Source organism: Gamsiella multidivaricata, assembly GCF_025024155.1.
Source record: "Gamsiella multidivaricata strain RSA 2152 chromosome Unknown BC939scaffold_28, whole genome shotgun sequence".
NCBI lineage: Eukaryota > Fungi > Mortierellomycota > Mortierellomycetes > Mortierellales > Mortierellaceae > Gamsiella > Gamsiella multidivaricata.
Window position 1 is genome coordinate 289,333 of NW_026251736.1, and position 23,707 is coordinate 313,039.

A 23,707-nucleotide genomic window follows, 5' to 3' on the forward strand; every position below is an offset into this window, starting at 1 on the left:
ACCTTGCTGGTGTTCTCATCATATCTCCCTGGCTAATAGGCCTCAGCTGTGCCTCCCGGAGCCTCCAACCCCCACAAATCATAGAAGCCGAGGGGGTTTCGGGCATGTACAGATGACCTACTGCAACGGGGCCTAACTTCAGCCCCAGCGCCCGTTGCAGTGGGTTGATCTTTACGGATCCATCCCGCCCATCGCAGCCACGCTGCCTCCAGCTGCGGTGGGAGGGGTTTTCCTTGTCTCCTTCCCATCCCCTCTCCCCTTCCTCCCCACCAGATGCTCAGGACTAGCCCCTAACGGCTATCTCATGGTAAGCGCACCTCTGCTTTTCTTGTATGTGATCGGCATATCCCACCTCCGCCGTCCCGGCATCAAGTGATCAAGGGCGCCTGTTCGGTTCGCCAACGGGACCCTACCACTGGCCTCTCGACGCAATGGGATGATACGCCGCGCGTTAGGGATGAAACGAGCTCTCTGGTCTTTTGGCTGTCTGATGCACCTGCTCTCGCCTACATCTTAAGGATCTTGTGGCGCTGCGAACGACTCTACTCTCCCATATACACATCGCGGCGCGCGAGGTTGTGCGGATCAACGTGATCCTCCGCGGTGCTAGCCAAAGGAAACAGCAGGCAGAAACAGAAATATACACAGCAAAGCAAGGTAAGGATACTAGAGAGCTGGCGTGCTCAGGGCTCTGGAGCAGCAGCCGTTGGGGTTGCAGGGGATGAAAAAATCAGTGGTCCTGTCCGGATCATAGTCCTAGACTAGACTGTCCCTTGCAGTTCAGGATCCTAGGCGATTATCGACCATCGTCTGTTTCTCTTTTCCTTGGACACTCTGATGGTTGGAGGCTTTCACTGGCTTGTAGTCACCGGCTCAAATGCACTGTGCACTTCCGGAGGTGGGTCTGGGTCTTCCACTATTGGTTCTTTCTTTCTATCCTTTTTTCTTTTTTTTTCTTTTTTTTTTCTTTGTGTTTATCTCTTTTCGCTAATGATCTGTTGGCCTGGGGTTGGGTGAGAATGCAGGAGGCTAGCATCCTCTTTTCTCTTTCCTTGTTCGTCTTTTCTTTCGTTCGTTTCCTCCTCCCTTTCTTCCTTGAGACCCAGACCGTCCGATGAAAAGCGTCAACTCCAGAATCACAAAGGTAAGCTGTCTGTCTGTCTCTGTTACGTGCATGTCTTTTTTATGCAACGGTATTCAAAACTTTATACTGATTAATACAACACAGTCTTCTCTTCTCAGTTTCCTTGAGGATCATCGGTCCGCATGGTAAAGCAAGCTACCCTGCGTATCCGCGAAAGTAGAGTCTGACGTCGTGCTAAGGTCCTGGTACTAGAGTAGGTGGGGCATTGGTGTGGGTGTAGAGGGCGGTCCAAAAGACCATGGCATTCGTGGACCAACTCACGGCTGAGGACCATTGCCCGGGAGTGTCGGTTGATGGTGGTACCGAAATATGACCGTGCAGGTAAGCCCTCGGGCTGCTTGAATGTCGGAAGGAGCGGGGTCGGCTTGTCGGTTGCATGCTTGGAAAGCATGGGGTGCACCTGCTATGGGCTAATTGGGAGGGGATCTGGGACTGGGCAGAGAGAGGAGCAGGGTGAAGGGTTTAGCATCAATGGGATAGGTTAGAGGGGTTTAGGGAAATGTAAGGAGGATTCGGGTGGATCAAAAGGGTCTGGGGCGGAATGGTCTCGGGCTTTGTCACCGTCCTTGCCAAGGTATGCATACATCCGCTGTTTGTTGTGCCTTTTTTGATGGCAAAGTGGCTCTGGGTCTATGCGAACTGACTGTGATCTTGTGTCTGATACTGGATAGTCGCCCCCACACCTCAAGCAAGCAAGCACATGCTGTCGTCGTCCGCCCACCCGCCCGCCCGCCCGCCATCGCCACATGAGCATCAGTACCAGCACCAGCGCCATTGCACGACAATGGGTGCAACGACTGCGACGATGGCAATTATCAGAACAGCGCTGCATCGAACAACAGCTATGATCACTCAAAACGGCAGAGGTCTCGGCACAATCAACTCAGCGCATTAACGCCGCATGGACTCCAAAAAAGCAAGACCAAAAAAGAAAAAAAAAGCTACTACACCGAAAGCACAAAGACTACACAATCAGCAAGAGCAAGAAAAACAACAACGGCGGCAAGCTAGCGACGAGGACGGTAAGACAGCGATAAGGATCGGTACCAGAATTAAGATCTTAGACAAGGTTCCGCAAGAGCGAGGGCAAGGCCGATTATAAAATCGGAAATAGGAATAAGCACAACCTATGGGTAAGACCGATAAGAGCCGCGGCAAGACCTCGACAGGAACCTGATAAGCACACAGCCGCGGCCAGAACAGCGATCAAGGGCTGCGGTCAAGAGACGCGATAGTAACGAGCATCCTATCGTGCTACAAAACTAGCCCGCGTGAACATATTCTAGTATCCAATGGTGGATCTTAGGGGAGCCTCAACCATACAGTGTGAGCGTCTGAAATAATAAAGCAATTGGCCAGACTTCAAGATACATATAATTCTTCATGGGGGCTTGACCTCACCTTATTCTTATTCCATAAACTTGCTCGGTCGCCAATAGTCCATCCATTTCGTCGCAGTAGGGGTGGTAGGGGCACACGTTCTAGCCCGGCTCTTTCAGCCCACCTGAACCGATTGCTCTTGTGGTGGCCCCAACTCTACCTTATTTTTGGAGTCGGTCGAGCAAGCTTGCACTGCAAGTCCTTGAGGGTGGGTTGCTATCACCCGAGTCCATAGTCTCTTGGATCTTTGCAGTCTGTTCATTCATGGTACCCACAGCCTTGAATTCCTGATCCTTCTCTTTCCCCACGCTCTCACCTTCTTAGTCGCCGGTGGACCATCAAAGTGTAAGATTGTTGCTGGGTCTTAGATAAATGTGTAAAGACCCTTCTTGTAGAGCGTGCGGACGAGTTGCGCCATGACTGAGACGGATGACGATGAAGAAACTGTGGTCTAGGAGGCGCACTGGAACACCTCAAACGTGATCTGCCGGTGAGTTGCGCGGATGTAGGAAAAATATATGCCGAGGACACTCACGTCCGCGTCCTGAACCAGGGACATATCTGCGGACGTTGCCTCCAGTCCCTGTCCCTCCAAATGAGGGAAGATACCTTCGATTTCATTTGTAGCTTTCGACAGGAGTAATAAAAAGACAGCAAACAAGATGTGGGTAGGAAGCGCTTTTTTTCGGTCTTTTGAATAATTTTTTGAAGTATCAATGGATGTGAAGAGCAAGGAAACAAATAAATGGTACAACTGACACAAAAACGCAAAAGAAGTAAGGACGAGGAAGGAAATTGTTAACGCAGGAAATTTTGAGGTAGAGCTGACGCAAGGCAGAAGGGGAATCTTGAGTTGTTATTTCTTGTGAAGCTGAGGCATGGAGAAGGCTGTGAATGGGAATGAGGGAGGAAAAAAAGGCTTGCTATGGGCGCCGTTATGAGAGTGCACGCTGTTATTTAGGATCTAGTTGCACATCGACCGCTGCTCACGCGTTTCCTCTTCCTTCAAACGGCACTTTCCTAATCAGGGCATGGCAAAGGTGCGCAGTAGACCTGCGCGAACATGAACTATATCCTTGCAGCCAGCAGTGTTTCCAGGTGCGTCCAGATCCAGCATTAAAGAATTTCAGATGGTATAGTACACACAGATAAACGGCGAGTCAGTTCTGGAACCGACATTAAGAAACCATTTTATTAAACGAGTGTAAATGAAAGAAAGCTGCTCAGAATATATCGCCAAGTCGTCTGACTGAGACCACTCAGCATGATCTTTCTTATGGAAAGAACACCGACATGGCATAAATTCGCGGATAGTTGCGGTCGAAACAACGAACCTGTAAAAGGTCGCCCGAGTGAGAAACCCCTGCTGAAGAGCAAAAAAAAGAAAAAAAGATCCTGCAAACTTTATGGCAAAACCATATTTAGAGCATTTAGAAAAAATATGTTAAACACGAAAATTGGTGGCGTTGACTCGAGCCCAAAAACCGGTCGCGTTGAACATGGAGCATGTCCATACTCTCCAGACATCCCGCTCGATGGCAATGACACCACCTGATCCATCCCAGGCACACCTCGAATCAACTCCTGTGGCGGCTTCTGATCTCACATTCGAATTCTACACCGAGAAACAGTTCCTTACAAGTCATCGCCTAGAAGCTTGGTGTCCTACAGCAGATCTTCTCGCCCTCGTCAGCCTTCAGAACGACCTTGAGCTCTACAGACTTTCGTGGCAACGGCATTGGTCCATACCTATCAGAGCGGATGCATTTGATCCAATTGCTAGTGCCATAAGCAGACCTGGTCATGGCGCAGGAGCAATTGGTGCGTCTGCAGGATTTTCTCAGATGCATCGCACAGGCGTAGGAATACCCACAAACACAGGAGGGTCCTCAAGAGTGGATGCACTATCATTAGCCTGGCGCCCTGATGGTGAGTAACTAATTTGAATGCAACTGTATACTACTCGGACCCATATCTGACACTAAGGGGTTTGAAAAATATCATCTAGGCAAGATGATCGCTGTAGGCCTGAGTAATGGGCAGGTCAACGTATATGACTACAGGGATGGATCGGTCGTTTATGTTATGGCGAACCCGTATCCCTCTCGCTCAGTATCAGATGCTGGTTCAGGAATGACCGGCATGCATTGTCTCAAGTGGGCGGACATCTATCTGGGACAGTCAACCTCTGTCTCCTTGTTTGATTCACACGTAAGTATTAAAGCGACGTTTAGTAATCTTGCCCCACTCAGAATGTTGCAGCCGATGGTAACGCAGACAAACGTGCATCGATAATTTTGTCCGTATGGACACTACCTAGCGATCTCCAAAATCGATTCTTGAGACATTACCGCTCCTCTCTCAGTTACCCTTGTCCAGCATGCAGCAGCAAATGATGTTGGCCCGATCTATGTTCAACAAAAGCACAGCCCAAGGTGGAACAGGGCCAGGAGGCTTCAAAAGCGCGCCCATACAGGAAGCGGACATTGATGGCATTGCCGAAGAAAGTAGCGATGTCATGAACGTACTTTTCGCCGGCGACAATCAGAGCTGCTTCAAATTGAGGATGTTTGGCGAATTTGAAACGGGTTCGATATCACTGCTTGACCTGATGGGCGTCTACGGAAATAAGAACTTCAAGGTATGCTCGCCCTGGAGAATGTGAAAACAGGTGCACGGAACCATTTTTCATTTGCTTGGATGATGAGTTGACATAAAACTTTTCTATAATGCTTGGTGTAGTTACTAGATATACTGAAGGCAGACATACAGGCAGACCTCTCAGAACTCGTCATTATTGCTGCAGGGTCACGGCTCCAGGACCGGACGTCATCCACTGAGGACATTCGGAAGGGGGACAGGTGCCTCCTGCAGATTACCGTCTCTTCTGAACTGCTGCACAGGCACTCTCTCGAGACTCGCACCTTGGGCCTCAAGCAACGACCAGTCAACTTTTTGCTGAGATATCTCTCGGACGGTTTTCAGGTCATGCGAGCTGAGTACAGAAAGATTACCCAGATGGCTGAGGATTGCATTGAGAGCGTCCAGCGGGCTTTGACGGATAATGGGGGTTAGTTTCTATTATCTTATGCTGATGATGTGGCTATTTTTGAGTGTACCATCATCATCATCATCATCATCATCATCATCATCATCATCATCATCATGGGATGTTGTGAGCTGTATTCCTAAAGAATGCTTTTTTTATATTATCTGCTAGAGATGACAGCTCCAACGTACGAATTCATTCAGCTGCTGATGACAGGACGGCCGAGCCCCAGCATGGATCATTACTTGCAGCAGGAGCTCCGTCGTCATGGGTTGAGACGATGGGACAAGTCAGTCAAGGCTGCTTACTCAAATATGCAAAAGGTCGCTTTTGAGTGTCTTTTACCAGCCTGCGAACGACTCTTGATTCATCTGTCAGATATTCTTGGATGCAGCCGATGGTTAGTGTCACCTTTGCACACATTTGACCATATTTCGCAATGAAATAGCATTGTTCGTTAACGCGTTAGAAAATGCTATTGAATGTAGGACTGATCGCTACAGGCCCTTGCAGCTAGAGGAGGGTCCGGTTTATAACTGTATCAAGATCGTTGGAGATTTTGTGGGCTTACTTGAGCGTCTATTTATCGTGCTCAAAATGGAAATGAAGCAGTTTAGCGAGTTTGAAAACTGGTTGGAGCAAGGTAACCCGCGATTTGGACTACTCCAGACAAGGAACGTGAAAATACAATTGCAAAAAAGAGCAGCTTTGGCCAACAACGTTTTATTATTATTTGCGTGTGTAAAGCGTTAGAGGTCCTGCAACCGACGATTCGCGGCGTAGACGACCACGGAGAGGATGAAGCGAAGAAGTTTCCCCCGATCGACATTTTGAGCGTGTCAGAGTACCTCAAGTCGGGCCTGGCCAATAAGGAGCTCGAGAAGTTTTTCCAGGAATTAGATGAAATGACTGCGCCCACCGAGGATATTGACAGCGCGAATCCAGAGGCATCGAAATCGTATTCGTCAAAAACGGAAACCAATGAGAGCGTGGATGCAGCTTTAGGATACAAATCGAAGCCCTCGTATCCCATCGTGTACTCATTCTCGGAAAAGCTGCTTGATATTGTGCGTGTTCGAGAAACTGTGGAGACTGCAGTCCCGGACGCGCTTCAAGCATCAAGTTCCAGTCAGAAGAAGTCAGGCAACCCATTTTCTGGGGCGGCTGTTACCGCTGCATTAGCCGGCCGTGGATTTGGGCCTCTGACGTCTAAAAATCCAGGATCATCATCTTTGTTCGCGAAATCCAACTCGAAGAATGAGACCATGCAGCCTGCTGACTCCTCTGGCGGCAGTACAACAAAGGCGCCGTTTACACTGGAAAAGCACCTCAAGCTAATGATGAGACATTGCCAGTCGATATTCGAGGGACCTTCAGAAGCTGTGGCAAAGAGCTTCAAAATCGTGCACACATTGGAACTACCCTCGCCTTCCCTATCAAAAATATACTCCGTCAGCACGGATGCCGTCGACACTACTGCGGATGCAGACGTACATAGTGATACCTGGGAGCACCTCAAGTTAGCAACGCGCTACTGTTATGATGTAAATCAAGGCCTCTGCTCCTTTACGGGTTTAGAAACTGGTGTTAGTATTATACTAACTGCTCTGCTCTCACAATTACGCATTGCGAACCATAGGGCGTTCGTCCGTGGCATTATCTTGCTTTATACCTCGCACCATCCAACACAGTGACCGAACCGTATCGCAAGTTTACTTCAAACCCATCTCATCCGCGTAAACTTTTTGCCTAATATGTGTTTACCTGCATCTTCTAAGTGAGTATTCTCTGGGATCTGTCTATGCTTCTTCTAGTTTTCATTCTCCGGGCGCGCCACAAGACACACCGTCGCCTGTCAAGGCCTGCGCAGGCAATGTCACAAGCCGATGTCAGGATAAGACTGGGCCAAAAACGAAGGGCATCTAGCGCAGAGCCATCAACTCTTACTCTATCCTCTAGGTTCCGGACAAAATCTCCTCAGCGCTCTGCAAGAGAAACACCTCCGCTAGAGACCCTAACGCTTAACTCGCCGCTCCACGAGCCTGTTGCTAAAGCGGGAGGCACTGATGTCGACGTAACAGGAAATGGAGCAGCGGCAGCAGTGTCGCCGCATGGACATGGGGATTATGACTTTGAAGGCCTATTGTTTTCGGTGCGAGAACATGGTTCAGCCGATACAGACGGGAACAATCTGGCGGCTTCGGATGTTGTAATGGCACACGTTAGTAAAGGCGAGCCTTCATCAGGACGTCCGGTCTCTTCTTGTATGATCCAAGATGTTACCTTTTTGGACGACGATACTCTGGGCGTGATTTACAGCTCGTCCAGCAGTAGTCGTGGACATGATACCGCTGATATCCCCATCAGTTCTGGCCCCACCTTTCAGGAACAATTTCTGATCTCAGTGCCAATGTGGAGCCCGGGTCGACCTTATCAGCCTTTGCAACCTCGGGCAAATAGTTCTTCCTCCTCGATAATGGACACCATCGGCTCGCTTCTTATATCAAGGCAATCGGAAACTATCAATGCAGATCAGTCACTCGCCGTTTATACGCTTCCTGTTAGTCGGTCGAGACGAATCAGCTCGTTTGTCAACGACCCATCCCTTTCTTCTCACATGGAGCCAGAGAGTCGAAGATGCAGCGGTAGTGATGTAGTACGCCCAGGAAGAGATGAAAGACTGAAAGGCCCCTGCCGAATAGCGAGCAACGAACGTGACAAGAAACGGCTGATTAGCGTCCATGCTCCATCACCTCCGTCTTCAACGGCGTCCACATCCACGTCCCCGCTGACGACTCGAGAGACAGGGATTGACTTGACTTGGCAAGGCACAAGCAAGGTTACAGTTTTTGAGCTGTGAATGTCCTGCTTCCTCTTATAGCGCCACGGCAATAAACTACATGTCCTCAAATGTGTACGAGCGCGAAAGCGAATGTTCCTGCAGATCGAAAACTGAGAGGAGGGAATAAACGAGCTTTTGCCACCAAAATGTTTAGCCTCAAGCTTGTACCACTTGACCGAGCTCGTCGATATTTCATTTTTTTGCTGTCGGGAGAAAGGCGATCATTTATTGGGTACGCCAAGTAGGCGACCTTCGCATCGCATGGGAAGACAGCACCGTATCCTCCATTGATTCGCTGGATGTGCTATCGTCGACAGTTAAGAGCTTGCGTGGAGCCGCGTTAAAAATCTCCCACTGGGACCTGAGATTTTCGCGCCCAACAGGACCCTTCCGTTTAGGACAACGCCATGATTGGCTATGCTCTCGGTGAGTCGAGGTCGGGAAGGTCTCCAGGCAGGCCCTCGAGCGCCCCCAGGATGTTGATGGGACCAACTCTTCCGTATCCCTGCGCAATATCACTGCAGCAGGCCTGACCGAAACCATCAAGTGTTGTGTGTCCCACTGCAACGACCAAGTACATACACCTTTTTTCAATAAGCGTTGGAAACGCTGAAATACAGTAGATCACCTTGCTGTTGTAGTCATATTTTCCGACTATGGCGTATGTAGCACAAGCATCCTGTTCAAAGTCCGTGCACTTCTTCATTTCATTAATTTTATGAAGGCAAACTAGCCGGGTATAACGTCGATCTTCAAGCAGATAGATAAACGCCAATATACTAAATATATTCTTTCTTCGCTATCGTTTCCAAGTCCACCTCCATTGAATAAGAACAGTAAAATCACTAGATAAATACACTTGCGAGAGGTTAAGTACATATGATGGTGTGAGGGAAAAGTACAATGCTAAGAACAAGAAAGGTAGAAAAGAGAATGCATATGTAAGGAGGGAAAAAGGACTCGGAACGAATAACAGGCTTGCTTATCAGCACGGCTGAATTGCAACAGGAAAGAGGAAAGATGCAAGGAAGATAATTGCCAGGTAGAAAAAAAAGAATAAAGCATAAAAACATCACGTCGATTTTCAATATCCGTAGATGTACAGCGAGCAGAGGACGATACCACAAAGACAAAGACACGCCAGCACTTTTCGTCCATGTAGTCATGCAACCGCAAGCGAAGGCTGCGTCTCATGGGCCATATCCACCTTGGATGTCGAGTCTGCATCCTTCGTGGAAGCCGCATCCGACGAATCCAAACTAAACCGTCCTGAGCCTAGTAACATTTCGTCTGAACGCGCCTGCGTCTCTGTCAAAGATGAAGTTGAAGATGAAGACAGTGGAGGCGAGACAGAGGACGATCCTTCTGTGTCCGTGGTCAAGAGACTGAGCGGCGAGAGCGGGGATGCCATAGGCTTGCAGTCACTAGTGTCGTACTCCTTGGACAAATTGCTCGGGGACATAACTCTCTTCACCCGCAAGTGCGATGGCTGGAAAGCACTGTTGCTGTGGTGACCATGTTCCGGATCAGGATTTTGGTCACTATGGCTGGTATCGAGTGGATGGACGTCGTGGACGCCATTGCCGCTACTCTGCTCGCTGTTTGTGCCTAAACCCGAGCGCCAATCGCGCTTCACAAACGAAAACGCATCCGATGCACGACGCGGCAGGCTCGGGGTCTCCAAAGCCATCGGTCCCAGAAGTGCTGATCCGCTCGTCTGTCCACTGATCAAAATCTCGCTCTGAGATCGCCTTCCTGCCGTGAACAGACCACATCCAAGGCCCTCCAGGTTCCTTCGAAGAGGTCGAGGTGTTTCCATGCGACAGGTGCGGCTCTGAGGAGAGGTAGGGGACGCGGATAAAATCCCTGAAGTCCCATCAGTAGAGTTACCGTCATTCGTGGACAGCACTTGACCACATCCCGCACACTCACCAGCGCCAGAGTCGACTAGACTGGCATTCGACGACGTAGCACTGCACGATCTGCCAAGGGTCGGTGTCAACGAGTGACTATTTAGAGAGGAGAGGGCGCTCTGGCAATTGGGCGAGTGGCATTGATTCCTGAGTGCAAGGGCTGCTGACAAGCACGCCTCGTTCCTTGCCCGAAGTGCGCCGCTGTTCCAATTACTGACATATCCGTTCAAGACACGCTTCATCTCCAGCAGGGCGAATGGCTTCGTCATGAAATCATCCATTCCTGCCTCCATGCAGCGCTCCTTGTCCGAGCCCATCGCAGAGGCCGTGAGCGCAATCACATATAGATTCAAGTAATCCTTGTAGATCGAAGAAACAGCTGTTGTATCAGTCGGAGGAGTGGCCAAAGTTGCAGAAGCACCCTTGTTGTCGGGGTCCAATTTGTCAGTCTGTGTCTGTGCCAAACTCTCTGCGGCTGCAAGCAGCCCGCGTCTCCGCCTTTCCACAATGGTCTTAGTTGCATCGATGCCATCCATGACCGGCATAGAGACATCCATCTACATTAACCGCAAACAAAATTAGTTAGTTTTTGAACGTCAGCGAAAGAGCTAGGTATAATACGTGCGGCCTGCGTATCCAGCGTACCAAAATAACATCGTAGACAGAACCGTTGTCCAGCTTGTCAATGACTTCGAGTCCGTTCTGGGCGACGTCCACGTTCTCATAACCAAGCTTCTTCAATACACCCACAGCGATCGTTTGATTGACTGTTCAAGGGAAAACAGCAAGTAAATAAATAAAGAGTGGTAAATAAAAGGCTGCAGTAAATATAAAATGATGCATAGTAACAGCCATGAAAACATACCAGCATTGTCTTCCGCAAGCAAGATACGGAGAGGTATGCCATTAATCGTCAAGGGCTTCAGACTCGACTCCACCATTTTGGCATACGTTGGCATCGACGACTTTGGAGATCCTGCAGGTTGTGCAACTTCTTTTGGAGCTGGTATTTGAGCACGACTCTTCTGTTTCTCATTCTCGTTGGCCTTCTCTTTTCCTGCTTCTTCCTGTGTTGAGCCAGAAGTCGAGTTGATAGACGCAGGCAATGTAAATGTGTCCAAGTTACCGCGATTAGCTGATTCGTATCGTTCATGTGTAGAAACAGGCGATGAAGGTGCAGTAACCGAGGGATGAGAGTCCGTCTCTGAGGACTGGCACACTGTGAAGGGGATCGTGAAGGTGAAACGAGAACCAACGCCTTCCGTGCTCTCTACCCAGATGTTTCCGCCCATCTTTTCCACCAAGCCGGCACTGATGGCCAATCCCAATCCCGTGCCTCCGAACCGTGTGCTCACAGATATGTCGACCTGTGAAAACGATGTGAACAGCTCCGTGATCTTATTGGCAGGGATACCAACACCCGTGTCAGAGACCGCAAACTCCAAAATCACTGTGTTTTCATCCAGTTTGTCGCCCTCCAGGGAATTGGCTGTCGGTGCCACCACAGTCAAAGATGGCGGCGTAGACGAAGACGAGCTCTGATCATGGCTCGTTGGGGGACCAGCAGCCATCAAAGCCACATGGCGCTTGTCTGCAGGACGACGTCGTGTAGTCGCTGTCGGTACTTTTGCATGGGCGGTCCCGGCGTTGTTGCCATCCGCCTTGACATTAACATCATATCGTTGCTGGAATACCATCTGTGTCCTGTGGTCATTCCCCGTCAACATTGGCGACGACGGCAATGACGATACATCGCCCGCCTGACTGCCATGAGGTGAGTTGCGAGAGACTATCGACGGGCAGTTGGGTGGGATGGTCGGATGCTGAGCTGTTGGGTTGTGGATCGAGACATGAACCGAGACGCGGCCACGTCGAGTGAATTTGAGCGAGTTGGTACAGAGGTTGATGAGAACTTGTCGCAAACGGGTAATATCGCCCAAAAGATGCTCTGGCACATCGTGGTCGATGCTCCAGAGTAGCGGTAAGATATTTGTCTCCTCTAGCTCGGTGAAAGGTCCCAGATCGTCCATCTCGGGAGGCCATTCAATTACGCTAATGGACCTCGAGACATCGTGCAAAGGAGTAAGTCCCGCAAGGCTCACAGCATCTATTAGAAACCCAATAAACGATAATAGCCAACAATGGATAGTTAGTGCCAGTAACTAAAGAGAGAAATTGCTGCATTGCACTATTGCACTAGTGTCAATGAGGCGTTTTGCCCGCATGTTTAGACGGGTGACCAATCCTTTTGTTTTGTGCCACGAGATGTACCGACATGCACGCATGCATGCATGCATGCATGCACGCAACTCTAAGGTCCGCCTTGTCTCCCTCTAAGCCTTCCCGTCTGTGCCACGTTGTGCGCCCTTTTGCCTTCCCATGTCGTCCCGAAAGACCAGTTGTATACCTTTCAGACACTTGCGCAGGCTCAAGGGCCTTCTTTCCAGCAGAAACTTTACATCCTGGTCGATCCTGGAGATGTCCAAAATATCATTAATGACCTATATTGGTATGTGGAAAAGTGTGCCCCCACCCAATATGCGTTAGTACAATTCCGCTGTTTCCAGTTCGAGAATGCATGTTTCGTGCCTGTTATTGTGAATGTCTTACCGTCAATAGGTGCTGGCCACTTGTGCGGATAACCTCGATATAACCAGCTTGCTCGTCGGAGAGACCAGCTGTGTCCAAAAGAATATCGGTTACTCCCACAACAGCATTCATTGGGTTCCTGCGCTCAGAAATTCAAGCGGCGAAAACGTGTGGTTAGTATTAGACCACAAAAAAAAATATAAAAAGGCATTGTCATCAACACAATATACCTGATCTCATGGGACATGTCCGCCAGGAATTTGGTTTTGTTCTTAGCCGTCGACTCGGCAACATCCCTTGCGTAGATGAGGTTTGTTTCGATCCGCAGACGATCCAGCTCGTTCGCCACACGGGCCCCAATCTGGCCCAAGACAGCCTTCACAATTGAGCCATCCTCTTGTGTAAGAGGCCTGTCGTGGATAATTCCGATGACGCCCATAATCTCTCCCTGGGCGGTCTCGAGACGCATTCCGACATATGACTCTATGGTGTGATCCATGAGACACTCTGCCACATCTTGGTGTTTATCAGCAAGGCTCGCACTCAGAAAAGTGATCTTGTCCTGAATAGTGCAATCGGCAAGGTAACCCTGGAACGCGTGGGGGTTGATGTGAGATCTATCCAAAGTGAACAGTAAAATCAGATAAATGCGTTAGACATAATAAAAAAATACCCCCATTGTATACAGCCCGCATTGATATTGAAGTAGACTCACTCTCCTGGCCAGCTTGAAATGTTATGCATCACGCCATCGACAGGAGGAACTACTCCACCAAATTGGTCAATCAGGTTCGCATATTCTGTCGGGTCCAGTTCCTTTAGTTCTTCCAGACTGACAAGTTGCGAGATGAACGCATACTTGACGCCAAGGTGGATCGCTAGCTCTTCGACAACGACGTCGAAAAAATTATCCCCGTGTAAAGTCAGCAAGTTGATGGCAATGGGTGCTAGATACGAAAAGTAAGGATCTTCCCAATCTCGGTCCTGTTTCACGTTTTCATTCAGAAGCGAGGCTGAATGGCGGTCATCAGACGAGTGCGCAAGTGAGTTATGATGAATGTCCAGACGGCTCTTGTCAGGCGATGAGGACATGGAAACGGACAATTGTGTCCCTGAGGAAGTGTAGGTGATCGCCGTGGTGGCAATCGAGAGTGCGCGCGGCCGAAAGAATGCCTCGGTGTTCAGAAGTGAGTGTGGAAGCGAGTGTCCTAATGAAATCGAGCGAGTGGTCGGTCGTACAGATGCTGAAGACTCTTCGGGATCGATAGGCAGAGATATGCTGTTGCTACGACTGACAGGCATTGATACCGATGCTTTCTTGATGCTGCTGAAAGGAATCAAGTCGCGCAGCGAGGGTACAATCGGCTTGAGTGCTGGTTCTGAGAATGGGTCGACTGGTGTGACTTCTACAGGGAGACAAGAGAACCCTCAGATTAGTCATTAACGTCGCTTTCGTTTTATTAGGTGCCGAAAACAACGCGTTTTGGTGTCCTTCATCACACATCAAAATAATAGGACTAAAAAAAAAAATAAAAAAAAAATAACTTTGGAGAAGGTAGGGCGAAGTAAAAGAGAGTTAAGGGAGCAAGTAAAGGGCACTTTATCGTCCATTACAGCGGAGGTACACGCACTAGGGTGCATGGGCGGTTGACCTGATCTGCATTTGTGCCGTCCTGTTCCCATTATAAATAAAATTCATCCCAATATCCACATCATCAGCATCCATGCTGCTTGATGGCGAACAATTATCGAGGGCTGATATTCCTGGGTGCAACAAAATAAAAAGAGGAAGATAGCCCTTGGAGCGATTCAATGCGGCCATGTTTGAATGAACTCGGTGCTCCATGGTCATATAGCGAAAAAATTATCTCGGGGCGCCAATCTTATTCTCTACCATGACCCTCGCAAGATCAAAATATACTGGGCTCAAAATTCTGCGAGATGGAAAAGGAGAGAACAGGGAAGAGGAAGAGGCGTTCGATGGGCAATGCAAACAGTATTGGACATTGGCGGAGCAGCAATACCTCAAAATGGGAATAGTGCGGTACTGTGTAATCGTAGCAAAAAATGCGCTTAAATTTGAACCAGAAAGCTTACCTGGGCCAGGGCCAGGGACAGGATCCAACGGAGAAAGCTGTACCACTGGAATGCGCACAGCTTTTGGACGCTCACCAGTCACTGAAGTAGGAGGTAGTGGCGGTGTGCTGACGACCCCCATAGAACTGAGGGAAGCGGCCGTCGTTGATGATTTAGATGCAATTGATCGCTCGTCAAAGCCCGAGTCAGTTGAATACTCACGAGAGGTTGTTGGGCGAATGCTGATGGCTGGGAACCTGAAGGAGGACTCTTCCTGTTTGTCCTCCTCCGCTGCAGGCGAGAGGCAAACCGCTGTCGTGCTGAGTGCTGCAGATGATGGTGTGGATACGGATGTGGTATATTTGGCAATTGAAGCTGTCATTGTCGAAGTATCCTTAGCAGTGACTGTGGTCGATACTATGGAGTCGATTGCAGGCCCTGTGGTTGCGGGTAGAGTTGGCGGCACCGTTTCTGGTGTAGCATCAGAAAAAAGGGTGCTAAAGGAAGTCGGCGTTGGTGGTAGCGGTACTGGTGGAGGAGGAGGTCGTGGTGGCGGAGATAATGACGATGACGATGACTGCAGCTGCGGAGAGTAGACGGCCGAGACAGGGGAGTTTGGCAGTGTGGACAGATCGGTGAGGATGACGGAGTATCCAGCCAGTGCGGGACTCGTTGTCTCAGTTCCTGTCCCTGTCCCTATCCATGTCTTGAAATGGCTGTAGTTGTGGCTGTAATCGCAACCGTTGGGTACGACATGGGTGCCATTTCTATTGCCACTGCTGATACCATTGGTACCATGGCTATGAGATCCACTGTCACATTCACTTGCTTCTGTTGCCTGTTGCTGCTGTTGATGGTACACTGGCGATATGGACTCTAAAAAAGTGTGCTGCGTCCGATCTTTCACGTTTCTGCTGACGATCCGCTTGATGGATGCTCCTTTCAAGGCTCGTAGCTGCTCCAGAGTGCAGGGGTATAGTTCAGGCTCTGAGGGCGCTGACGATGATGATAATGGCGGTGGTGCCAATGCAGCTGATGCTGCTGGTGCTACTGGTGCTACTGAAGATAATGTTGCTGCTGTTGAGCAGCTACTTTTGGATAATGAAGTTGTGCTGAGCAAGAGTTGGTTTAAATCCTTGCCGAGCGACTGCTTCGAGGGAATGCCAAAGATATGATGTGCCCCCTGATTCCACGCGCAGACTATGCCATTGAGGTCGCAGGCGATGATTGCGTCTGAAGAAGAGGCGAAGAGGGAGTAGATCCAGGGGTCAAATGCGTCGGGAGCGAGCGAGGCTGTGCCGGAGTGGTGGAGCAGCTGCTGCAGACCAGACGAGGGGATCATGGCGGATGATTCAGAGATCGATTCGAAGTCGTGGCTGTTTGATCGAGGATTATTTTCGGGGATCCTTTGAGTGTCAAAAAGAGGGAGAGAGGAGGAGGGTGCGGAATCGAACGATGGCTCGCCCACGGATCTTTGGAATCAAATGCAAAGGGGAGGATGAAAGAGAAGGTGAGGGATGCCAGCAGGATAATCAAGAGAGCAACAAGGATTATGAGGTGCTGGGAAGGTGTGCAGTGCGAAGTGATAGAGATGGTGCGATGGAAAAAATAAAAATAAAAAATAAAGAAAGCCAGGGATGAATGAATGAGGATGCTGTGCCCTGGCAAGGAGGCGAGAGAGTAAGAGGATGGCGGATGATGAATGGGAGGATGCGGAGTAAGTGTGCGGAGGAAGCGGCTGGGAAAAAAGGAGAGGGAGGGGGAGAGAAAGACTAGAGCCAAGAACGGCTAATTTTTTTTTTTTCTATCCCAAGGCTAAAAGAGTAAACACACGCTCGCCTGGAAGACAAAAAAAAGCTAATAGTCGCTTACAACTGAATGGTGGAGAGAGTGCTAGTGATTGATGGGTCGCAGTGCAATGGAGAATGGGTGGGATGGGTGGGATGGGTGGGATGGGCGAGTTGTATGCAAGAGTAGACGTTGGTGGATGTGTAAGGGGGGTGTGAGGTGATGATGGATTGCAATGGTGTTTCCGCGTGGATTCCTAAGCAATGGCGGCTTGAGTAGTGCGTGTTGTGCAGTATGATGGTGGGCTGCATATTTGGGGATGCATGGGTCACAGTCAAGGACGTGGACATTCTGCTGCAGTGCGGGCCATCGATCATTCATTTTGCGATACTCTCTAAACGCAGGAGGATTATGAAGATTATGTATAGACACGAAGTACAAAGCACAACGTAGAACGCACACCGCACCGTACAAAGCACAAAGTACAAAACAGGAGCTGCTGCAGAGGGGGATTGTCTTTCCTCCTCCCCCCTCTTTCCTTTTTTTTTTGTTTTTCCCCTGCTCCTTCTTGAAATGAAGCAGCAGTTACTGCAGATAAAACACACACCACACACACAACGCGGATCGAGAGCAGCCACAAAATAAAAGCAGGCATGCAAACATGCAACAACCATGCACGACGAAAGAAGAGAGTGTTCCTCCGCCATGGGGACAGGGAAAGTGGATGGGAAAATATGTGGAAAGCGCCTTTTTGCTTGTAGCCCCTAAAACAACATTTGTTGCATTAAATATCTAGTGCTGGCTTGGGCTCTGTGGGTATTTTATTTCTTAGTCATTTCATTTTCATTTTCCGGGCAAAAAAAGACTTGAGTTGACGAATTGCTCAGAACGCTGCCCCTCGCTCCTCCTGACATATACGCAACTGCCATGCACACATGGCATTGTTGAAGACAAAATAAAACAGAGCAAACTGCGGAACTAGAATTCAAAGGGATGGCTATGATACTACGATAGAGCCGAACCAGTTTTTTTCAGTCCCCTCGATTCGTGGCGCACAAGCCCTCACTTGACCCTTAAGTACAAAAGAGATCGCCAGACTCTCCTCCCTTGGGCCAAAGCTGGAAAGCGAGCGACACATCCACTCCCTTCCCACATCCCTTCCCACATCCCTTCCCACATCCCTTTCACATACAAGCAAGAGGGCCAAGATGAAACTCGTCCGGTAATACATGAAAGCATGTACTTCATGTCGACATCGGGGGCTGGTCTTCAGGGTCAAGGACAGGACAAGACAGGACTGGACTGGACTGCACCGCACTGTACTGGACAAGAATGAACACGACACTTTACCCATGACAACCTCTACAGATCAGTTCTATGATGATAAAATCATTTGAGTGATGGTATCAGGCATCCTACCAACACAGACTATATCCGCTGTATTCATAAAGAAGACACTGTCAGTAATCAAACGGACCAGCGCTTTCAGCGCCTCCAGCACCCCCTCGCCATCCACAGCCCTAACAGATCAAGTATCCGCCGCATTCACGGAGAAGACGTCGTCAACAATTACTGAACTAGCTTCTCAGCAATTAATACCATATGCTGAACCAATTCCTTCAGCCTTTGCAGTACTCCCTCTCCATTCAAAGACCTGAGCAGATCCTGTATCCATCAAACTCCTTGTTCACGCACACTCACGACATCTCTTCTACTTTCTTGACAGCTTTCTCATGAAGCTCAATACCGAGACGGTGACCGTCGAGCTCAAAAACGGGACCATCGTCCACGGCACCGTGACCGGTGTCGATATGAGCATGAACACCCATCTCCGCGCTGTCAAGATGACTGTCAAGAACAAGGATCCCGTTTCCCTCGATACCCTCAGCATCCGTGGCTCCAACATTCGATACTTTATCCTTCCGGATTCTTTGCCATTAGATACCCTTCTCATCGACGACTCGCCCAAAAGCAAATCCAAAAAGAAAGCTGCTGGTACTCTTCAAAGCAATTTTTTTTTTTTTTCATTTTGCTTTCATTGCGATGGCACGGTTTATTTGTCAAGGCACACTGCTTGTTTAACTGCTTGTTTAATTAATGGTGTTGCGATCTCTTTTTCTCGTTATGAATGATAGCATCGGGGCCACCATCAACAAGGGGACGCGGTCGGGGTCGTGGTGGTGCAAGAGGCGGACGCGGTGGACGTGGTCGTGGTCGTTTCTAAGTCATGGGAAATAAACATTATATCCGGAAAAGCAACAGCGGGATAAAGTTGTGTGTCTTCACGAATGCTTCTTGCCGCCACCGAACTAACAATCATCAATTCAAGCACTGTTGATCGACTTTATGTAGCTTGGCCTTGGATACCGAACGGGAAAGACACGGACTTGAGGCGCTGCTCATTTTATGCTGCCGCAAAGTATTAAGGATGAATGGACACGATAATGTTTTTCGTGTTTGATTCTTAGGAGTGTGCATACAGGTTAAGCTACAAAGGCTAGAAGCTATATAGCGGACAAATTTTGCTCCAAAAAATATGGCAGCGGACGCAAAACATCCTAAAACGACCCGCTGTTGACCTATAAACATGAACATCAAATAAAAAAACCGGTTAGTCTGAGGACATCTAGTTCCAGTACCTACGATCGCCAAACTATGTGGTTGTCATGTTACTTACCCTGTCCTTGAGATGACCAAGGTATTGATAATAACTCATGATGGGCTCGGCACGGTCCTCAATAAGGTGGCTCAAGAACCACAAGCGTAAAGCCGCATCGCCATCCTCCTTGACGATATACAGCTGAGGATAATACGAAGTGCGACGCATCTCTCGTGTCTTGCCGATAATCAGGTTTACCCGCTGGTTAAAGTCCGTCTCCAGAGATGGGAGCGTCGTCTTTCCGCCCCTGATGCTTTCATAGTTGGGAATGCCAAACAGATCCATGCAAAGCTGAGGAACTGCGTCCCGACCGATCCACAAAAAGATGTTCTGGCTATCTTCCAACATAAACAATCCTGCGCGAGAAAGTCGCTCGCTGCTTAGGTTCATCGCCTGGGGCATCTGAATGCCATCTGTCCCGATCGTTCCACAGTGCTCGGGCATGTCGTGAAGAGAGTAGAATCGGGGATGGATAAACGGGATCAGACATTGGGAGGGCAGCGTTGAAAGTAGGTGCATGGCGTACGACCGAAGGTCCGATGGAATCTGAGAACCTCCACGAAGACCAACCTAAATAAAAGGACCTTCCGTTAGACCAATCGATCAACAGCTAAGCAGAGCCATCCTGAAATACGCAAAATGGGATTTTTAAGGATCAAGTTCTTACATGCTTCAGCATGCCGAGCGTCAAAAGCGGCAATAGCTTGAGATTGTCGCAGATCTGGAGGTTGGGAGTGGCACCAGACGATGATGCTGTCATGTGTGTCTTGTACACGCCAAGGATATCCACGCATTTGTTGGTCAACGCATCACGGGCATCATCCAGCTTCGAGTCCCTTCCACGTTCAACGGCTTTACAGGCAAGCAACGTTGTGATTGCCACCTGATCAGCAGACATGTACAGCTCTGATAGACTTGTCGTCACAGGAAGTGCAAGCGTCAGCACACGAATACGGCGTTCACCTGTAATGATTGCAGAAAAAGCAACAAGAGAGTTAGTATTTGTTTAAAAGTCGAGAAGGCAGTGCTCGCAAGGAGTTCGCTCCGAGGCCACTCACCAGAAGACGACGTGTGCAATAAGGCCGTCTGGAAACAAACGATAGGGATAGTCAGATTGTCATCGTAGCTGATTTCAATTGAATACGATTGGTCGCGAGGCACATTGGGTAAGGATAGCAGATCTGTCGAGCGCACAAAAAAGTTGCCATAGAAAGCCGACATTCTCAGTCCCTTGGACGCGCGAACCCTCATCACAGCCTCCAATGCTATCCTCTGTGATAAGAACTCTGCCAATTCATGCGCAAACTTGAGTGCGTCCTCCGACTTGGCTGCCGTAAAGGCAGGATAGAAGAATGTACTTCCGCCAGTAAAACGTGGTAGGCAGCCTACGTGTCAGAGAAAAACACTCTAGTTAGTTTTGGGGCAGGTGTAACGTATCATTACTCCATAGCATGCTGAACATCCATTCGTAAAACTTTACTCAGAGTGGCAACATCGGTGTACTGAGACCCGAAGAGGAACATATCCACGCAAACTTGCGACTTTGAGCATTCGATGGCAAAAGATTTGTAGAAGGACGATGCTGATTGTAATAGGGTCGATTCCTTGGATGTCCCCAAGAGCTTCGGGTCCTCGCGCATCTTCAGAGCTCCCGCCTCTAGGTTGGGCAAACTGGCCTGCAAGCACAGGATCTTTCCTCCAATGGGCGAGATAAGTTTATAGGCCGAGTTCAGGGCGGGGCCTAGTGCGTTGCCTACATTATGGGTATCCTTGAACATGTCATTCATCCTGTTCAACAACGCCTCCAACGTGGCGCGACACTCGCTGAGATTGCAGAGCAGATCCTGAGGCTGGGGCAGGAACGCCTCTTCCAAATCAGACACGACCAGCATCTGAGGTTCTCCAGAGGCAGTCTATTGATCAATGTAAAGAGTTCCTTCCTTAGTGTCATCTATTCATTAGCCATTCAAAACAGATGCAGAAAATAACATACCTTCAAATTATAAAAGTGGATCGAACTATCCACGGTAATAATTCCGACTTTGGTGCGCCCTTCGTCATTGGGTATCCTGTCCAATGACTCCAAAATGGTCGTCGCTGCCGTTGCCACCATTCCACACTGAATTGCTGGGTATGATACGTCGATGACAAACATATACACCAGGGGCTGGGGAGGTCGGACCATGTACTCTGTCGGAGCAATGTACTCCACAACAGCGTGATTCAGCTCTTTGCGCTGCCAGCGATCCATAGGTTGTTGTGTCTGAGAGTCATAGTCGAATGAAGAGGGAACTAGAGATACACGATGAGAAGTACAACCATGTGAGTAATAACGTCTTGGCGCCGATAAACACGTAAAGATCACCACGACATTTCCTGGCAAAGGCAGTTAGTTACCTTCATTAAGGGTGTAACACATGTTGCATTTCCAGCGCTGACCACCCTCAACGAATTTGACAAATGGGTTGATATAGGTTCTGCATCTACGGCAGCGAGCAATGATCGAGTCTGAGACGACAGGCACGGGTTCCTAAAGATGGCAAAAATTGCACGATGGGTTAGTATACAATGAGTAGGTACAGCCGCGCCCAACTTGGGATCACAGACGACCCTGTCTGAGTAAGTCCCAAATACCAATGGCTAAGTCAAATGCCTACATCGCCTTCCTTGACGCTCCGATACGGTGTAATGACAAGGCCAAAGGGCAATCGAGATTTTGTCAAGAGCTGCGAGGTTGCTGGGATCGCATTCAAAGTTGATCTCTTGTATGAGGGATCACAGTTAGCGAAGGGTGATTTAGTTATTGAGGCCTATAGTGTACATAGCACTGATTAGTATCTCATGCCGCAATTAATTCATGTGTTCAGTATGCCTTAAATGTCCATTTTTCTTACTGTTTCTGGCAAGCTGATAGCTGGAGGGGGTGCATCCAGATCAAAGACTTTAGGTGCCGATCCCATGAGAGCAACAGTCGACATTGGCTATTTAGCAAGAAGTTAAGATAGAAACAGAGTAATACCATGTCAGATCGGAAGAACGTACTCCAGCAAGATTGATATATCGAGCAACGGCTCAGTCCTGGAAAAAATGAGCCACTTACTGTAACTCCTTGTGCTCCATAGCCACCGCTGACATTCATGGCTCCCATCTGACTCGAGAGTTGGTTAACATTGGGCTGGAGAGGCTGGCCAGGATGAGGCTGAAGACCCTGCTGGTAAGCTGGGACAGGATGTCCAAATGCAGACGCCTGCTTCTCTCCAGGCACGAAGAATTGGGAACCCTGTATCGCAGGCTGCATCGAGTTCATGCCTGCGACAGGAGGAGGCGGCATTCCCGGAACATTTGCTGGCTGAAATGCTCCGCTGGGTGTGGCATCGTACCCTGTTGGCGACTCTGCGTAGGCATTGATGCCTGCAGGATACATTCTCTTTGGCTTGTGTGCTCCTGGCTGTGGGGTTGAAGTGGGCGGTCCAGCCATCATGCTAGCGTTTGATGCTCCAAGATCCTGTCCCGATGGCTGCTGATGTTGATGATGTTGCTGTTGTTGATTTTGCTGTGGCTGGAACGGAGTTGGAGGTCCTGGCTGATATTGCTGTTGTTGTTGGAACGGCATTTTTGGTGTCGGGGGTTGAGATCGGTTCTGTCCATTAGGAGGGCCAACATTGTATCCCATTGGGTTCATGGCAGGCGAGCCAGGAGCACCCTGCAGCCCCTGACCCATAAACGGACCGGATGGGGGCCTATTCTGAATCTGAGGCGACTGATAGGGACGCGCCATGGCCGGCGATCCTGGCTGGGACACGTTCATAGGTCGGATCATAGGCGAAGGCGCACCCTGCATGCCCATGGGTGGAGGTCTTTGGAGTGGGGGACCGTTCCTCTGCTGCTGAAGCGGCTGCTGTTGTTGGCTAGGATGTGATCCGTGGAGTGGAGCTGCCATTGGAGGTCTCTGGGTTGAAGGAGAAGGAGGCATGGGTCCCCCAACTGCCGAGGATCGTCGTATGGCGTTCTGCTGTTGGAGTGGACTATTGGGATCCTGTGATGAAGGCGGACGTTGCATGCCTGGGGGCGCCGCCGCAGGTCTCGGTCCGTTATTCATGGGCCTGTTATTCATGGGTGGTTGTCCACCTGGAGTCACTGGTCTTGACAGATTCTGCTGTTGCTGTTGCTGTTGCTGCTGCTGAGGAGGGAACTGTTGAAAGTGCTGTTGTTGTTGCTGGTGTTGCTGTGGGGGTGGTCTGAACCCAGGTCTCGGAGGCGGGGCTTG

At 49.4% G+C, this 23,707-nt stretch overlaps 6 protein-coding genes across 6 annotated transcripts; 2 read left to right on the forward strand and 4 right to left on the reverse strand.

The window, feature by feature from the left end:
• Positions 1-3,986: 3,986 nt before the first annotated feature.
• On the forward strand, positions 3,987-8,570 carry BC939DRAFT_449849 (anaphase-promoting complex, cyclosome, subunit 4-domain-containing protein). The gene is made up of 9 exons (XM_051555434.1): positions 3,987-4,453; positions 4,533-4,735; positions 4,845-5,165; positions 5,267-5,594; positions 5,745-5,973; positions 6,062-6,216; positions 6,321-7,117; positions 7,213-7,279; positions 7,388-8,570. The coding sequence occupies exons 1-9, from the start codon at positions 4,024-4,026 to the stop codon at positions 8,431-8,433; spliced, it is 3,576 nt and encodes a 1,191-aa protein (XP_051412846.1). The 5' UTR covers positions 3,987-4,023; the 3' UTR covers positions 8,434-8,570.
• Positions 8,571-9,349: 779 nt separating this feature from the next.
• On the reverse strand, positions 9,350-13,590 carry BC939DRAFT_140136 (uncharacterized protein). Its single transcript, XM_051550143.1, has 6 exons — positions 13,148-13,590; positions 12,939-13,056; positions 12,736-12,829; positions 11,194-12,435; positions 10,974-11,095; positions 9,350-10,885 (listed from the first exon to the last, which is right to left on the reverse strand). The coding sequence occupies exons 1-6, from the start codon at positions 13,414-13,416 to the stop codon at positions 9,578-9,580; spliced, it is 3,153 nt and encodes a 1,050-aa protein (XP_051412847.1). The 5' UTR covers positions 13,417-13,590; the 3' UTR covers positions 9,350-9,577.
• On the reverse strand, positions 13,222-14,338 carry BC939DRAFT_140142 (uncharacterized protein). Its single transcript, XM_051550144.1, has 3 exons — positions 13,777-14,338; positions 13,633-13,681; positions 13,222-13,534 (listed from the first exon to the last, which is right to left on the reverse strand). The coding sequence occupies exons 1-2, from the start codon at positions 14,217-14,219 to the stop codon at positions 13,654-13,656; spliced, it is 471 nt and encodes a 156-aa protein (XP_051412848.1). The 5' UTR covers positions 14,220-14,338; the 3' UTR covers positions 13,222-13,534; positions 13,633-13,653.
• Positions 14,339-14,384: 46 nt separating this feature from the next.
• On the reverse strand, positions 14,385-16,789 carry BC939DRAFT_449853 (uncharacterized protein). Its single transcript, XM_051555435.1, has one exon. It carries the CDS (start codon positions 16,333-16,335, stop codon positions 14,782-14,784), a length of 1,554 nt encoding a protein of 517 aa, XP_051412849.1. The 5' UTR covers positions 16,336-16,789; the 3' UTR covers positions 14,385-14,781.
• A 1,200-nt stretch (positions 16,790-17,989) lies between these two features.
• Positions 17,990-19,005, forward strand: BC939DRAFT_483957 (uncharacterized protein; the record flags this gene model as incomplete). The annotated part of the gene is made up of 3 exons (XM_051559225.1): positions 17,990-18,003; positions 18,508-18,776; positions 18,917-19,005. The coding sequence occupies 3 exons, from the start codon at positions 17,990-17,992 to the stop codon at positions 19,003-19,005; spliced, it is 372 nt and encodes a 123-aa protein (XP_051412850.1).
• Positions 19,006-19,434: 429 nt separating this feature from the next.
• BC939DRAFT_396599 (Sec23/Sec24 trunk domain-containing protein) lies at positions 19,435-22,418 on the reverse strand (the record flags this gene model as incomplete). Its single annotated transcript, XM_051552305.1, has 8 exons — positions 19,435-20,010; positions 20,108-20,403; positions 20,499-20,825; positions 20,921-21,353; positions 21,434-21,732; positions 21,838-21,970; positions 22,098-22,250; positions 22,335-22,418. 8 exons carry the CDS (start codon positions 22,416-22,418, stop codon positions 19,435-19,437), a joined length of 2,301 nt encoding a protein of 766 aa, XP_051412851.1.
• Positions 22,419-23,707: the final 1,289 nt, after the last annotated feature.

What these genes read in the sequence shown, in the direction of transcription:
- BC939DRAFT_449853 (XM_051555435.1), bottom strand. Translation starts at nt 16,335, where the DNA reads ATGATCCCCTCGTCTGGTCTGCAGCAGCTGCTCCACCACTCCGGCACA.
- BC939DRAFT_140142 (XM_051550144.1), bottom strand. Translation starts at nt 14,219, where the DNA reads ATGCCTGTCAGTCGTAGCAACAGCATATCTCTGCCTATCGATCCCGAA. An exon ending in GCGATCCACCTTGGCGTCAA is followed by an intron (nt 13,682 to 13,776) that starts GTATGCGTTCAT and finishes TTGGTGGAGTAG; the next exon opens with TTCCTCCTGTCGATGGCGTG.
- BC939DRAFT_449849 (XM_051555434.1), top strand. Translation starts at nt 4,024, where the DNA reads ATGGAGCATGTCCATACTCTCCAGACATCCCGCTCGATGGCAATGACA. An exon ending in ATTAGCCTGGCGCCCTGATG is followed by an intron (nt 4,454 to 4,532) that starts GTGAGTAACTAA and finishes AATATCATCTAG; the next exon opens with GCAAGATGATCGCTGTAGGC. An exon ending in TGAAAACTGGTTGGAGCAAG is followed by an intron (nt 6,217 to 6,320) that starts GTAACCCGCGAT and finishes GCGTGTGTAAAG; the next exon opens with CGTTAGAGGTCCTGCAACCG.
- BC939DRAFT_140136 (XM_051550143.1), bottom strand. Translation starts at nt 13,416, where the DNA reads ATGGATCACACCATAGAGTCATATGTCGGAATGCGTCTCGAGACCGCC. An exon ending in GTGGCCAGCACCTATTGACG is followed by an intron (nt 12,830 to 12,938) that starts GTAAGACATTCA and finishes ATACCAATATAG; the next exon opens with GTCATTAATGATATTTTGGA. An exon ending in GCTTGCGGAAGACAATGCTG is followed by an intron (nt 11,096 to 11,193) that starts GTATGTTTTCAT and finishes TCCCTTGAACAG; the next exon opens with TCAATCAAACGATCGCTGTG.